The 17,153-nt window shown below is 47.6% G+C and overlaps 1 protein-coding gene across 6 annotated transcripts in view; it reads left to right on the top strand.

The window, feature by feature from the left end:
• The window catches only part of ARHGEF18 (Rho/Rac guanine nucleotide exchange factor 18), a 121,312-nt gene that overhangs the window by 21,864 nt on the left and 82,295 nt on the right, over positions 1-17,153 (top strand). For all 6 annotated transcript variants that reach the window (XM_074384725.1, XM_074384724.1, XM_074384726.1 and 3 more), the window contains 3 exons: positions 2,108-2,185; positions 4,770-4,869; positions 5,365-5,506. In XM_074384725.1, the coding sequence (XP_074240826.1) occupies positions 2,108-2,185; positions 4,770-4,869; positions 5,365-5,506 (320 nt within the window). The remainder of the gene's footprint in view (positions 1-2,107; positions 2,186-4,769; positions 4,870-5,364; positions 5,507-17,153) is intronic.

The following is a 17,153-nucleotide window of genomic DNA, read 5'->3' as shown; positions in this document are numbered from 1 at the left end:
ATGGTGGCAGGCACCTGTAATCCCAGGTACTCGGAAGGCTGAGGGAGGAGAATCACTTGAACCCAGGAGGCAGAGGTTGCAGTGAGCCGAGATTGCACCATTGCACTCCAGCCTGGGCAACACAGCGAGACTCTGTCTCAAAAGAAGAAGAAGAAATAAAAAGGGCCGGGTATGGTGCTCACGCCTTTAATCCCAGCACTTTGAGGGGCCAAAGTGGGTGGATCACCTGAGGTTGGGAGTTCGAGATCAGCCTGACCAACATGGAGAAACCTTGTCTCTACTAAAAATACAAAAATTAGCCGGGCATGGTGGCACTTACCTATAATTCAGCTACTCGGGAGGCTGAGGCAGGAGAATCGCCTGAACCCAGGAGGCAGAGGTTGTGATGAGCCGAGATCATGCCATTGCACTCCAGCCTGGGCAACACAGTGAGACCGTGTAAAAAAAAAAAAAAAAAAAAAAAAAAGAAAAGAAAAAGAAAAGAAAACAGAAAAGGCTGGGTTCAAGGGAAGAAAAATAGGGAAGGAGAGGAGGGAGGAGGATAGAAGACAAGGGCTGGAGAGGAGCAGGCTGCCACTGACACGGGGTCCCTTGGAGCAAACAGATAAAGGTGCCACCTGCCCAGGACACTGCCATCTGTTACAAACTCTTCCTGTAGCAGGTGCAGTGGCTCACACCACTGTAAATCCAACCCTTTGGGAGGCCAAGGTGGGAGCATTATTTGGAGGCCGGGAGTTTGAGACCATCTTGGGAAACACAGCAAGATCTATCTCTACAAACAATAATTAAAAATTTGCTGGGTGAGGTGGCTCATGCCTGTAATCCCAGAAGTTTGGGAGGCTGAGGTGGGAGTATTGTTTGAGCCCAGGAGTTTGAGACCAGCCTGGGCAACAGAGTGAGACTCTGTCTCTATAAATTTGTTTTTAATTAGCTGGGCATGGTGGCACATATCTGTAGCCCCAGCTATTCTGGGAGGTGACTGGGTTTTACACAGGAGAATGGCTTGAACCCAGGCAGTGAAGGCTGCCGTGAGCCATGATCATGCCACTGCACACCCGCCTGGGCGACAGAGCAAGACCCTGTATTTTTTTTAAATTAATATTTTTAAAATTTAAATTAATTAAAAACAACAACAGCAACAACAGTTTGTGGCCAGGCATGGTAGCTCATGCCTGTAATCCCAGCACTTTGGGAGGCTGAGGCGGGTGAAGCACAAGGTCAGGCGTTTGAGACCAGCCTGGCCAACTTGGTGAAACCCTCCATCTCTACTAAAAATACAAAAAATTAGCTGGGTGTAATGGTGGGTGCTGTAATCTAGCTACTCAGGAGACTGAGGCAGGAGACTCACTTAAACTCAGGAGGTGGAGGTTGCAGTGAGCGAGATCAAGCCACTGCACTCCAGCCTGGGCAACAGAATGAGACTCCATCTCAAAAAAAAAAAAAAAAGAAAAAAAAAGAAAGAAAAAGAAAGAAAAGGAAAGAAATTGTGTCAGACTTAAGTAATTGGTTAAAAAAAAAAGAAAGAAAAAGGAGCCAGACCTGGTGGTGCATGCCTATAATCCCAGACACTTGGAAGGCTAAGGCAGGAGAAACACTTGAACCCAGGAGGTGGGGGATGTGGTGAGCAGAGATCGCACCATTGCACTCCAGCCTGGGCAATAAGAGTGAATCTCCACCTCAAAATAAATAAATATAAAATAAAATAAAAATAAAAATTAGCCAGGCATGGTGGCACCTGCCTATCGTCCCAGCTACTCGGGAGACTGAAGCAGGAGGATCACTCGAGCCCAGGAGGTTGAGGCTGCAGTGAGCTATGATTGCACTGCTGCACTCCAGCCTGGGCAACAGAGCGAGACCCCATCTCTATTCAAAAACAAAAACAAAAACAAAAACAAAACTTCCCGATACGCTGATTTTGTTCAGCCGACATAAGTTACTGCTCCCTGCTGGAAAACCTGTCATAAAGTCCCATATGCAAGCCTAAAGTGTCAAGAAAGGGTGGGCTCTTAGATGGGGCACCTGGAGCACGCCTGTGCTTAGCAGCACTGGGTTGGTGAGTGGGAGAGCAGGCTGCCGACCCCGGTATCTGTCCCCTCTGATCCCGCAGGGCCCGGCAGAGGGCTTGCATGTCAACCAGCCCCGGCGGACCCCACTCGAGCCTGACCTGGTTTGAGTTCCTGTCGGAGTAAGTACACAGATCTGCTGCAAGTGAGAACTGCAGGGGAGGGCCGCCTTGGATTCCAACAAGTGTTTACGGAGCGTCCTCTCTGGGCCAAGCCCCCTTGCTGGGGGCAGGAACAGGAGTCCTCATCAGGGCAATGGTGGGAGCTGGCAAGGAAGGGAGGGGTGAGGCTCTCATATACCCTGAGAGGACAGAGGAAGACTTCTTGGAGGAGGTGACAATGTAAGCAGGGTTCTGACAGAAGAGTAGGAGTTTGCCAGTATGTGCAGATGAGGATGAAGGAAACAAAATGGAACTAAAGGCTTAGAGAATGACATCGGAGTGGGGTGGGGAGGAGGGAAGAGGGGAGAAATCAGCAGAGACCAGACCACCTCAGTGAACAAAGGAGCTCAGACTTTATCCTGAAGAGCAGCGGGGGCCGGGTATGGTGGTTCATGCTTATAATCCCAGCACTTTGGGAGACTGTGGGCAGTGGGGGAGGATTGTCTAAGGTCAGGAATTCAAGACCATCCTGGCCAACATGGGGAAACCCAATCTCTAGTAAAAATACAAAAATTAGCCAGGCATGATGGCAGGTGCCTGTAATCCCAGCTACTCGGGAGACTGAGTTAGGAGAATCACTTGAACCTTAGAGGCAGAGGTTGCAGTGAGCCAAGATTGTGCCACTGCTCTCCAGCCTGGGTGACAGAGTGAAACTCTGTCTCAAAAAAAAAAAAAAAGTGGGGTCTTCTGGCATCATCAGTTCTGGTGATAGGATGGGGACAGGATAAAGGCCACAGGCAGTGCTGGAGGTCCTGGAATCCCTCTCTCCTTCCTTTCCTCCCTCCCTCTTTTACTCACTCATTCATTCAACAAACAGATATTTACAAAGTTCCAGAAGCCACTCAGACTGGGATCAGGGAGCATAGGCCGGAAGAATGGCATCTCCGCCCAGGAAATAGATCCTACCAGAGCAGGAATCATGTCTGCCTTGTATGTCACTGACCTAATATTTATTAAATGAGGGTGTGCCTGAAATCCAGGAAGCCATGCCAGTGACCTGGGGATGGAGCTGGGGGTGGGGGAGGAGACAGAAGAACCATCAGGATTTAAAAACCAATTAGGGCCAGGTGCAGTGGCTCACACCTGTAATCCCAGCACTTTGGGAGGCTGAGGTGAATGGATCACTTGATGTCAGGAGTTCAAGACCAGCCTGGCCAACATGGTGAATCCCCGTCTCTACTACAAATACAAAAAAAAAAAAAAAAAAGTTAGCTGGGCACCTGTAATCCCAGCTACTCGGGAGGCTGAGGCATGAGAATCACTTGAACCTGGGAGGCGGAGGTTGCAGTGAGCTGAGACTGCACTGCTGCACTCCAGCCTGGGTGACAGAGTGAGACTCCGTCTCAAAATAACTAACTAAATACATAAATAAATGCCAATTAGATACCAGTTGGGGGTTGGGGACATGAATTAGAGGGAAAAATCAGCAGTGAGCAGAGCCGAGATTTCCAGGCCAGGCACGGAGGGACCTAAACCTGAGGTCGTGTTGCATTTCCCTCTGCAAACCCAGTCCCCAAAGCTCCCAGAACTTTGCAAACATTCGTGCATGTTTGCCTAATGAATAAGTGTTGGAAATAGATGCTTGGTGCCACAAAGAAAAATTAGCACTGAGGCTGGGTGCGGCAGCTCATGCCTGTAATCCCAGCACTTTGGGAGGCCAAGGCGGGCGGATCACCTGAGGTCAGGAGTTTGAGACCAGCCTGCCCAACGTGGAGAAACCCCGTCTCTACTAAAAATACCAAAAAATTAGCCAGGCATGGTGGCGCATGCCTGTAAACCCAGCTACTCAGGAAGCTGAGGCAGGAGAATTACTTGAACCCAGGAGGCAGAGATCGTAGTGAGCTGTGATTGTGCCATTGCACTCCAGCCTGGGCAACAAGAGCGAAAATTCCATCTCAAAAAAAAAAAAAAGAAAAGAAAAGAAAAGAAAAATTAGCACTGAACAAAGGATTTTTCAGCAATGCAATTTTTTACTTCCTGGACTGTAGGAAGGGTATCCTCGCTAACCACTGTGCCACGAGAGTACAATGAACAAAGGAAAACACACACATTTATTCCTTAGGCATTTGGGGTTGTTATTACTGCTGTGTCTGATTTCTGTTGGCTGGAGCCAGACCTCACCATGTAAAGTAAAACCCTACTGGCTAACAACTTAAAACTTTCTAACAGGGAAAACAATGGAGAGCTGAGACATGCCTGTGAGCACGTCCAGCACAGATATTTTAGTTAAACTACAAGGACATAGAATGTACTACGTGCCTGTAAGCATGGCGTGTGTAACAGCTACATAGGATAGGGCTTCACAAAGTTATTAGCACACTTATTTTTTAACAAGAAAGGAAACGTTAAAAAGAAACTTTTTCTACTTCCCACAATAAGTAAGAGAGCAAAGGAGGGAGGGAGGAGGAAGTCAAGGACTAGAAGGGATAAGGAGGACCAGGAGGCCACAGGGAGACAGAGTCCAGGTGGATTCCTGGAGTAATGCACAGGGCTGCCTCAGAATGGCCTGTGGCCCCTCTGATGGACCTTCCCTCTCATCCCCCAGGAGCGAGGACAGTGCGGGCAAGAATAAGAGTGACAAGAGTACCAGCGTGAAGCGAAGGCTGAGCTGCCTCCGCAGTCGGGTGACCAGGCAGAAGGAGAAGGTGAGGGCAGCTGAGCCACGGGGGCCCCCTCTGCCTTCCCCAGCTTGGCACGCTGCCCTTAGCTGAGGAGCCCTGTGATTGGAGCTGGTGGTGGGCTGAGGGCCTAGTACCTAAGAGGGCCAGCCCCAGCCAGGCACGGTGGTTTACGCCCGTAATCCCAGCACTTTGGGGGTCTAAGGTGGGTGGTTCACCTGAGGTCAGGAGTTCGAGACCAGCCTGGCCAACATGGTGAAACCCTGCCTCTACTAAAAATACAAAAATTATATGGGTGTGGTGGTGGGCATCTGTAATCCCAGCTACTTGGGAGGCTGAGGCAGGAGAGTGGCTTGAACTCAGGAGGCAGAGGTTGCAGTGAGCCAAGATTGCACCACTGCACTCCAGCTGGATCTTAGAGAGAGAGAGAGAGAGAGAGAAAGAAAGAGAGAGAGAGAGAGAGAGAGCCAGCCCCTGCAGAGGGTATCCTAGCATCCTGAGACCCACCTCTGTCCCATCCAGGCGAAGAGCCCAGCACATCTAAAGGAGAAGGGCCAGGATGCCCGAGAGAGGCGAGAGTGTGTCAATGGGCACCAGCTGGTACAAGGGACCTTCTCCAGCCCCTCCAGCTGCCCCCTGTGTGGCAAACCCTTCCTGAGCTCAGGTAAGTCTGATGGCCCAATCCATCATCCTGGATGGCAGCCACTTTCTCTTCTTCATGTTCTCTCAATCATACTCCTCTGGCCTCTTTTCATGTCTGCATCCTCGTTCTGTTTCGCCCTCTGCTGGGTGGCTCCCTCGAGAGAACCAGGGATGGGTCCCTGGGCACAGGGCCTCTTGGAGTAACTTGGAATGGGCAACAGTCTCTTTTGCCATTGTGGGAATCCTCCTGCAGCATCTGGACTCGAGCCATGTATGAGTTTGCCAGAGCTGTCTTGACAAAGCACCACATACCAGGTGGCTTAACCATCAGAGACATATTGCCCTGCAGTTCTGGAGGATGAAAGTCTGAGATCAAGGCTGAGCTCCATATGCAGGCGCCAGGAAATGATCCAGTCCAGGTATCTCTCCTGGCTTCTGGTCATCTCTTATCCTCACATGGCCCTGGGTCCCAATTTCCCCTTTCTATGAGGATACCAGTCATATTGGATTAGGGGCTCACCAGACTCTTGTGGCCTCAGCTTATTTACATCCGCAAAGATTCAGTTTACAAATAAGGTCACATCCGAAAGGACAGAAGTGGGGGAGTAGGATTGCAACATATGAATTTGGTGGTGGCGGGGATACAATTTTATCCACAGCAGGCCAGTTTTCTGCTTTTTGGGGCCCTTGGTGGTTGTGGGGTTGCGAGTTGAAGGGTCTCTACTCAAGAAAGAGCACCGGATTCAAGAGACTCCCAGAAACAGATGGCTCAGGTCATTGCTGGGATTTAGAACTTGGTCTTTTTGCAAATGAGCTCCACTTGAGGAGGAGGTGGTGGCGACTGCATGTTAGAAAAGACGTGTGTGCTGTTTGTAGCAAGAGTCCAAACTGCAGTCAGTGGCTGGCAGAACTGGGGCTCACAGCACTGTCAACATTTGGGGCCAGGTACTTGTTTGTTCTAAGGGGCTGTCCTGTGCATTGTGGGATATTTAGTAGCATCCCTGGCCTCCATCCTCCTGCCTCCGGTTGCAACAACGAAAAATGTCTCCAGACATGGCTAAGAGTCTCCTGGGGGGCAGAATTGCCTCCAGGTGAGAAACAATGGGTGAATGAGATGGGCAAACAGATCCTAGGATGGGCTTAGACCATGCGGCGAGAGCAGCGTCTCCGCACCTGGGGCAAGCGCCTCTGAGCAACCTGATCTGCAGGTTTTGCATGTGTTGGCTTTACCTGCTCCAGACGTGTGTATTTTCCTTCTTTCTCCTTTCCACCTCTTTCTGGACTGTCATTGCTGGTGATGGGGCTGGAGGTAGCTGTTGGTGACTCCTGGTGTCAAGAATGTTCCTCTTTGAGTTTTTCCTCTGTTAGGCAATCCCCATCCAGCTCCGTGACCTATGAGCTGTCCTCCGCAGAGGCTGACATGAGCTTTTTGCAAAACCTTTTTCTTTCTTTCTTTTCTTTTCTTTTTTTATTTGAGACAGGATCTCACTCTGTTGCCCAGGCTGGAATGAAATGGTGTGATCTCAGCTCACTGCAGCCTCTGCCTCCTGGGCTCAAGCAATCCACCCACCTCCTTCTCCCAAGTAGCTGGGTCTACAGATGTGCACTGCCATGCTTAGCTAATTTTTTAACTTATTTTTGTAGAGACAAAGTCTCACTATATTGCCCAGGCTGCTTTCAAACTCCTGGACTCAAGCCATTAGCTGGGTGTACTGGTGGGCGCCTGTAATTCCAGCTACTCAGGACACTGAGGCAGGAGAATCACTTGAACCCAGGAGGTGGAGGTTGCAGTGAGCTGTGGTCGCACCACTGCACTCCAGCCTGGGTGACAGAGCAAGACTCCATCTCAAAAAAAAAAAAAAGAAGTTCCCAGATGAGGTCATGCTCTAAGTCAGTGGGTCACATGGACACATGACACCTTGGATGACCCCAAATTGGATGACTCCTCCTGCCTCAGCCTCCCAAAGTGCTGGCATTACAGGTGTGAGCCACCGCACCCAGCCTTTGCCAAATATTCAGTACACCAGCAATGTCAGTGTGTTGAAGTCCTTAATTTGGGACAGCAGGTGACTCCCTCTTTTCCCTGGCATCGTGTTCTCTTCTGTGGGGGATGAGGTTTGCTTAGTCTTTCTTGGGCATCAGATTCCAGGGGCAGGTAGGAGGTTGAAAGTTGGAAGAGTTAAGCCGGAGATCTAGAACCAAGGCTGCGCAGCGCAGGTGCCGGGAGCCTGCTCTTGGGTTCCTTTGCTTGAACAGCCCCAGGCTGAGCTGAACCATGCACTTCTTACTGTGATCGCTGGTTCCTTATCATTCCCCATTTGTTTCTATTCCTGCTTTTGCTTTGCTTCTCAGAAAAATCCTGAGGTCTTTAAACTCTGATTTGGGGTCATCCAAGTTCTCTGGTGTCTATGTGACCCACTGACTTAGAGCATTGCCTTCACCTGGGAACTTTTTTTTTTTTTTTTTTTTTTTTTTTTTTTTTTTTTTTTTTTGAGTTGGAGTCTTGCTCTGTCACCGAGGCTGGAGTGCAGTGGCGCAATCATAGTTCACTGCAACTTCTACCTCGCGGATTGAAGTGATTCTCCTGCCTCAGCCTTCCAAGTAGCTGGGATTACAGGCGCCCGCCACCACACCCTGCTAATTTTTGTATTATTAATAGAAACAGGGTTTTACCATGTTGGCCAGACTGGTCTCAAACTCCTGACCTCAGGTGATTTTCCTGTCTTGACCTCTCAAGGAGCTGGGATTACAAGTGTGAGCCACTGCACCCAGCCTATCACCTGGGAACTTTTTAAAAAATTATTTTTATTTTAGAGACAGGATCTCCATCTCTTTCTCTTTCTCTCTCTCTCTCTCTCTCTCTCTCTCTCTCTCTCTCTCTCTCTCTCTGGTCCAGGCTGGAGTACAGTGGTGTAATCATAGCTCACTGCAGCCTAGCTCACTGAAATTCTGGGCTCAAGCAATCTTCCCACCTCAGCCTCCCAAGTAGCTGGAACCACAGGCATATGTAACTACACCCTGCTAATGTTTAATTTTGTTTGTTTGTTTATAGAGACAGGGTCTTGCTATGTTGCCCAAGCTGGTCTCAAACTCCTGAGCTCGAGATATCCTCCTACCTCAGCCTCCGAGAGTGCTGGGATTACAGGCATGAGCCACCATGGCTAGCCCACCTGGGACTGTTATAATGATGATGACAGGGCCTGGCTCTGTCACCCAGGCTGGATTGCAGTGGTGCAATCTCAGCTTACTGTACCCTCTGTCTCCCAGTCTTAAGTGATCTTCCCACCTCAGGGACTACAGGCATGTGCCACCACACCTGGCTAGTTTTTTGTAGAGACAGGGTTTCACCATATTGCCCAGGCTGGTCTCCAAATCCTGAGAATAAGCGATTCTCCCACCTTGGCCTCCCAAAGTGCTGGGATTACAGGTATGAACCAAGCCTACCTGGGAACTTTTAATACCAAATCCCAGGTCCTATCCCAGATGGACTGAAACCGAATCTGCATTTGGACGAGAACCCAGAGTGATTTGTATGCCATTAGTTTGCTCTTTGCTGCTGGTAGGCAGGTTTCCTTGACAACACCGTGGACCTATTTGAGACCCAATCATTGTCTATCACGGGGCCTCTCCTATGCATTGTAGGATGTTGACTGGCATCCCTGGCCTTTAGACCCACCCAATACCAATAGCAACCCCTTTCCCTCCAGTTGGAACAATCAAAAGTCTTTCCTGGCTGGGGGTGGTGTCTCATTCCTGTAATCCCAACACTTTGAGAGGCCGAGGCAGGTGAATGACTTGAGATCAGGAGCTCAAGACCAGCATGGCCAACATGGTGAAACCCCATCTCTACTAAAAATACAAAAATTAGCATGGAGCATATAATCCCAGCTACTCAGGAGGCTGAGACTGGAGAATTGCTTGAACTGCGAGACAGGCTGTAGTGAGCCGAGACCGCGCCATTGCACTCCAGCCTGAGCAACAAGAGTAAAACTCTGTCTCAAGAAAAAAAAAAAAAAAAAAAAAAAAAAACAGAGAAAAAATGTATTTCCTGACATTGTCAAATGCCTCGGGAGACAAGTCATACCTGCTTGAGAACTGCTGCTCGGGTGAAACTTACCAATCAGACTGTGTCTTTGGTGTCCACAGTCCTTTTATTTGTTTTGTTGTTGTTGCTTGTTCATTTGTTTGAGACAGGGTCTCACTTTGTTGCCCACGTTGGAGAGCAGTGGCACGATTTTGGCTCACTGTGACTTCTGCTGGATGCAAGTGATTCTCATGCCTCAGCCTCCTGAGTAGCTAGAATTACAGGCGTGCCTCACCACACCCGTCTAATTTTTTTTTCAGTAGAGACGGGGCTTCACCATATTGGCCAGGTTGGTCTCGAACTCCTAACCTCAAGTGATTTGCCCACCTTGGCCTCCCAAAGTGCTGGGATTACAGGTGTGAGCCACCATGCTCAACCCACCATCCTTTTAAACATTGCTGGTCTCAGATCCAAGATGGCTGATCACTAGCAGCTCGGGATTGTAGCTCCCAGTGAAAACGCAAAGAATGAGAGGACGCCACACCTTCACATGAATTCTTGTTGCTCACGCACCAGGAGATTCCCAGCGGAGGAGCCCCACGGGTCGCCAGCGCGACTCTTGTGACCGGCGAGGCGGTTTTGCCGGCGCCTCAGAGCGTCGGTTCTCGGTGCAGAGTCAGAAAAGCACCACCAATCTTAACGCCGCTGATTTAGTCGGTGCAGTGGGTTGCTCAGATTTCAGCGCTGAGAATCAAGAAGTTGGATGTCCACTCAGAAACCCAATTACAAAGACGGTAATTATAAAGACCACAGATGGATAAATCTACAACGAAGGGAAGAAAACAGTCAAAAAAGGCTGAGAATACCCAAGATCAGAACGCCTCTTCCTCAGCAGGGGATCCCAGTTCCTCATCAGCAACGAAACAAGGCTTGATGGAGAACGAGTGTGTTCCAATTACAGAAGCAGGCTTCAAAATGTGGATAATGAGAAACTTCTGTGAATTAAAAGAACTTGTTCTAACACAATATAAGAAACTAAGAACTTTGAAAAAAGGTTTGACGAAATGTCAACAAAAATACAAAATTTAGAGAGGAAAATAAGTGAATTGATGGAGCTGAAAAACACAATACGAGAACTACGTGAAGTATGCACAAGTTTTAACAGCCGAATTGATGAAGCAGAAGAAAGGATATCAGAGGTCGAAGACCAACTCAATGAAATAAAACTAGAAGACAAGATTAGAGAAAAAAGGATAAAAAGGAATGAGCAAAGTCTCCAAGAAATATGGGACTATGTGAAAAGACCTAATCTACGCTTGATAGGTGTACCTGAATGTGACGAAGAGGATGAATCCAAGTTGGAAAATATGCTTCAGGATATTATTCAGGAAAATTTTCCCAACTTAGTAAGGCAGGATAATATTCAACTCCAGGTAATACAGAGAACACCACAGAGATATTCCTCAAGAAGAGCAACTCCAAGGCACATAATCGTCAGATTCACCAGGGTTGAAATGAAGGAGAAAATCCTAAGGGCAGCCAGAGAGAAAGGTCAGGTTACCCACAAAGGGAAGCCTATCAGACTTACAGCAGATCTCTCAGCAGAAACCCTACAAGCCAGAAGAGAGTGGGGACCAATATTCAACATCCTTAAAGAAAAGAACTTTCAACCAAGAATTTTACATCCAGCCAAACTAAGCTTCATAAGTGAAGGAAAAATAAAGTTTTTTGTGAACAAGCAAGCACTCAGAGAATTCATCACCACCAGGCCTGCTTTACAAGAGCTACTGAAAGAACCACTACACATAGAAAGGAACAAACAGTATCAGCCTTTCTAAAAAATACCAAAAAGTAAAGAACATCAATACAATGAAGAATTTACATCAACTAATGGGCAAATGGCAGTATTAAACTCATATATATCATTATTAATTCTAAATTTAAATTGACTAAATTCCCCAATTCAAAGACAGACAGACAATTTGCACAAAAAACTAAAACTGTATGCTGCATCCAGACCCATCTCACATTCAAGGGTACACAAAGACTCAAAACAAAGGATGGAGAGAGACTTACCAACTAACCAGAGAGCAAAAATAAATAAATAAAAAGCAGAAGTTACAATTTTTGCCTCTGATAAAATAGTATTTAAAGCAACAAAGATCAAAAGAAGCAAAGAAGGACATTATATAATGATAAAAGAATCAATGCAACAACAAGAAGAGTTAAAGGTCCTAAATATATACGCACCCAATACAGGAATACCCAGACATACAAGACTTATAAAGAGACTTAGACTCCCACACAATAATAGTGGGAGACTTCAACATTAATATTAGACAGATCAATGAGACAGAAAATTAACAACGATATCCAGGACTTGAACTCAGATCTGGAACAAGTAAACGTAATTAACATTTATAGAACTCTCCACTTTACACAAAATATACACTCTTATCAGTACCACATCATATCAGCTTAGAAGTTTAAACGAAATGTTGGTTGGCTCCTTGTTTGTTACTCTCTTCCCTCATTTTCTTTCATGTCTCCATTATTAAGGACAATTATAGGCATACCCATATTTAGACTGCATTCTAGCCCGGGCAACAAAGCAATACCCCCATTCTCTCTCCCTCTTCCTCTTTCTCTTTCTTCCTCTTCTTTATTCTTTTTCTTATTATTCTTTTTCTCTTTAAAAAAAAAAAAAAACAAAAACAAAAACAAAAACAAAAAAAAAAAACATTGCTGGTCTCACTCCAAGGGGCACTTTATATACTCGATCTGCCTCTCTGAGTAGTTGGAGGCCTGAATCACGGCCTGAAAAGGGGGAATTTGTCCTTTTGGGTCTGCTCCAGAATTATCCTCACTGATGACATGGAAATCCCTGTGTGTAGTTCCTGCAGGACCTGAACCCCAGTCAGTACCAGAGGAGGAGTTTGGGGAAGAGGGACCCCACAGCAGCCCAAAGTAGCCATCTGGGAGCTCTGCCTGGCTGGGACTTGACTCTGGAGTGCACATCTTCATCTTAGCCTCAGTGACCGCCCCCCCCAACCCCCGTTAGCATCTGTTATCTAAGTCATTAGTTCCTAGCGTGAAGACTAACATCCAGTCATGCATTGTGGCTCACACCTGTAATCCCAACACTTTGAGAGGTTGAGTTGGATGGATCACTTGAGGTCAGGTGTTCGAGACCAGCCTGGCCACTATAGTGAAACCCCGTCTCTGTTAAAAATACAAAAAAATTAGCTGGGCATGGTGGCTAGCACCTGTAATCCCAGCTACTTAGGAGACTGAGGCAGGAGAATTGCTTGAACCGAGGAGGTGGAGGTTACAGTGAGCAGAGATTGAGCCATTGCACCCTAGCCTGGGCAACAAGATTGAAACTCTGTCAAAAAACAAAAATAAAAACAAAATACCCCCCACACACCCAGTAGGAGTTCAATAAGTAATTGCTGAATGAATGGATGGATGAGTGAGTGAATTAATGAAAATGCCACTATTTAATGAGCATGTACTATATGCTGGGTACTTTTTCTCACTTAATTGGAACAACATCTCCTTGTAGAAGGTCTTATGAGCCCCATTTGTTCATTCAAAAATAGTTATGGAGGCCAGGCATGGTGGCTGATGCCTGTAATCCCAGCACTTTGAGAGGCTGAGGTGGGAGGATCACTTGGGGCCAGGCATTCAAGACCAGCCTAGGTGACAGAGTGAGGCCCTGTCTCTACAAAAAACATTTTTTTTTTTTTAAAATTAGCTTGGGCTGGACACTTGGTTGTTCATGTCTGTAATCCCAGCACTTTGGGAGGCGGAGGCAGGCAGGTTGTTTGAGTTCAGGAGTTTGAGATACAGCCTGGCCAACATGGCAAAACCCAGTCTCTATGAAAAATACAAAAATTAGCTGGGCACGGTGGCTCAAGCCTGTAATCCCAGCACTTTGGGAGGCCGAGGCGGGTGGATCACAAGGTCGAGAGATCGAGACCAACCTTGTCAACATGGTGAAACCCCGTCTCTACTAAAAATACCAAAAATTACCTGGGCATGGTGGCGTGTGCCTGTAATCCCAGCTGCTCAGGAGGCTGAGGCAGGAGAATTGCCTGAACCCAGGAGGCGGAGGTTGCAGTGAGCCGAGATCGCGCCATTGCACTCCAGCCTGGGTAACAAGAGCGAAACTCCATCTCAAAAAAAAAAAAAAAGAAAAAAAGAAAAATACAAAAATTAGCCAGGCATGGTGGCACATGCCTGTAATCCCAGCTACTTGAGAGGCTGAGGCAGGAGAATTGCTTGAACCCAGGAGGTGGAGGTTGCAGTGAGCAGAGATCTCACCACTGCATTCCAGCCTGGATGACAGAATGAGACTCCATCTCAAAAATAAAAAATAAAAATTAGCTTGGCATGGTGCGACACTCCTGTAGTCCCAGCTACTTAGGAAGCTGAGGTGGGAAGATCGCTTGAGCCCAGAAATTCGAAGTAGAAGTGAGCTGTGATCACATTCCTGCACTCCAGCCTGGGCAACATAACAAGACCATGTCTCTACAAAAAAAAAAAAAACAAATAAATTAGCCAGGGGTAGTGATGTGTGCCTGTAACCCCAGCTACTCAGGAGGCTGAGGTGGGAAGATTGCGTGAGCCTATGAATTCAAAGGAGCAGTGAGCTGGGATCATATCCCTGCACTCCAGCCTGGGTGACAGACTGAGACCCTGTCTCAAAAACATATCTGTTTATTAAGCACCTAGTGCATTCCTGGCAATCTTTGAGGCACTGAGCAGATAAAAATCCCTGCCTTCAAGGAGCTTACCTTCTAGTAAAGCAAAGCAGATAGTAAACAAATAAATGGGGAATGTAAAGGTGACAAGACGTGTTTCGAAAAAACGTGAAGTTGGCTGGATGTGGTGGCTCACACCTGTAATCCCAGCACTTTGGAAGGACAAGACAGTCAGATCACTTGAGCCTAGGATTTCGAGACCAGCCTGAGCAAGATGGCGAAACCCCATCTTACTAAAAATACAAAAAACTAGGGACTGTCTGCTCAGCCGGGTGTGATGGCTCACTCCTGTAATCCCAGCACTTTGGGAGGCTGAGGCGGGTGGATTACCTGAGGTCAAGAGTTCAAGATCGGCCTTGCCAACATGATGAAACCCTGACACTACTAAAAATAAAAAAATTAGCCGGGTGTGGTGGTGGATGCCTGTAATCTCAGCTACTTGGGAGGCTGAGGTGGGAAGATCGCTTGAGTGTGGGACACAGAAATTGCAGTGAGATAAGATTGTACCATTGCACTCCGTCCTGGGCAACAGTAGTGAAACTCTGTCTCAGAAAAAATAATAATAATTAGCCGGGCATGGTGGTGCATGCCTGTAGTCCCAGCTACTTGGGAGGCTGGGGCAGGAGGATCGCTTGAGCCTGGGAGGCAGAGATTACATTGAGCTGAGATTACACCACTGCACTTCAGCCTGGGTGACAGAGTGAGACTCTGTCTCAAAAAAAGACAAAGGGAAAACATGAAGTTGGAAAACGAGGCAGAGTGATTACAGAGTGTGTCAACCTCAGCACTACTGAAATTTGGGGCTGTTGCGTGTGGCCGCCCTGTGCCTGGGAGGAGGTTGGACACCATCCATGGCTTTCACCACTTGGTGGCAGGAGCATCCCTAGCTGTGATGTCCAAGTTGCCCCATGTCCTCTAGTGGCAGGGTAGGAAGGCAGTCACCCCCAGGTGAGAACCGTGGCTATCCCTCAAGTGTCCAGGGATAGCCTCTCCAAATTGGTGACACTGGAATCCAGAATGTGGAGGAGCTGGGAAAAGAACCCTGTGGGTCTGCAGGGAAGAGAATTCCAGGTCATAGGGGCAAAGGTCCTGGGGCAGGAATGCGCCCCAGGCAGCAGAAAGGCCAGTGTGCTTGAAGTGGAGCCAGAGAGGTCTGTCGGAACCTGCTGCAGATCACACAAATGTGCATGCCTGCCCCCATCTGAGTCATCACTGGAGGACCCTGTCACTTGTCACTTGATAGCTGAATTTGCTGTCTGCAAATCCAGCCTCCAGCTAGACTCTTCTCAGGGCAGACAGGCTTCAGTGGCCCCTTTGTAAGCCCGGAAGCTCCCATTGCTGCCCAGGATACCTTCTCCACCCGGAGCGCTGCAGAGACAATTCCTGCGTGAGCTGGGAGAATTGGGCGGGGCAGCCTCCAGAATCCCCTTCTGAGCTTTCAGACCCCCTCAAGTTGTCTGCCACTTTTGCAGTGTCCCTGTATTTTTCCAGAGAGAGCAGAGTGGCCAGGGTTTTCATCAGATCTCCAAACAGAACATGCAACCTCAGAAAAGTTTGGCAACAATTTGCTAAGTTAGGGACTGGCGAACTGCAGTCCACTATCGGTTTTTTGTTTTTGGGTTTTTGTTGTTTGTTTTATAAGTTGGAAGCTGAGAATAGTGTGGGCTTTTTCATTTGGAAGTGGTTAAAAATAAGTACATCTATAAATGTAACATTCTATGAAATTTACATATCACATTCTGCAGATAAGGTTTCCTTGCAGGACAGGCTTGCCTGTTCATTTATCTGTCATCTTTATCTTTGTTTCCAAGCTACATCTTTGTTTTTAGTTTTGTTCAGTTTTGAGACGGAGTCTTGCTCTGTCACCTACGCTGGAGTGCAGTGGCACGATTTCGGCTTACTGCAACCTCCATCTCCTGGGTTCAAGCAATTCTCATGCCTCAGCCTCCCGAGTGGCTGGGATTACAGGTGTGTGCCACCATACCTGGCTAATTTTTTTTTTTTTTTTTTTTAGTAGAGGTGGGATTTCAGCATGTTGGCCAGGCTGGTCTTGAACTCCTGACCTCCAGTAATACACCCACCTCAGCCTCCCGAAGTTCTGGGATTACAGGCATGAGCCACTGTGTCTGGCTCAAGCTACATCTTTGGTTGGCAGAGTTGAGTTTGCGGCATTACAGAGCAAGTGTGCTGGGCATGGTGGCTCATGCCTGTAATCCCAGCACTTTGGGAGGATGAGGCAGGCGGATCACGAGGTCAGGAGTTTGAGACCAGCCTGACCAACATGGTGAAACCCTGTCTCTACTAAAAATACAAAAATTAACTGGGCGTGGTGGCATGCGCCTGTAGCCCCAGCTACTTGGGAGGCTGAGGCAGGAGAATCACTTGAACCTGGGAGGCAGAGGTTGTTATGGGCCGAGATCACACCACTGCACTCCAGCCTGGGCAACAGAGCAAGACTCTGTCTCAAAAAAAAAAATAAGAAATGAAAAGAAAAGAAAAAAAAGAAGAAGAATTAGAATGAGCCAGGGGTTGTGGGTTTTTAGAATTCTCTTGTCTCATCAAATCAGGAGGTACATGCTATCTACAGGACATCCCTGGAGATGTCAGTCTTCATCTTGGTGAAGGTGACGTCTCCAAAGTTACTACTTTTCACTTTCTCTTCTCTATTCTTTGAAAGCAAGTCATGACATCCAGGCCACCCGCAGGGTGGTGGGAATTAAGCTTCCTCCTGGAGACGTCATTTGATTTTGATTTGCTGGACAATCCTTTGAGATGAAGAAAGATTTGAGTTTGTGTGTAAGAAATGATGTGGGACCCGGCGCGGTAGCTCACGCCTGTCATCTCAGTGCTTTGGGAGGCTGAGGCAGGAGGAGCCCTTG

Source organism: Saimiri boliviensis, chromosome 14 (genome assembly GCF_048565385.1).
Source record: "Saimiri boliviensis isolate mSaiBol1 chromosome 14, mSaiBol1.pri, whole genome shotgun sequence".
Lineage (NCBI taxonomy): Eukaryota > Metazoa > Chordata > Mammalia > Primates > Cebidae > Saimiri > Saimiri boliviensis.
Note: the sequence above shows the minus strand (reverse complement) of the source record. Positions and strands in the feature narration are given on the sequence as shown.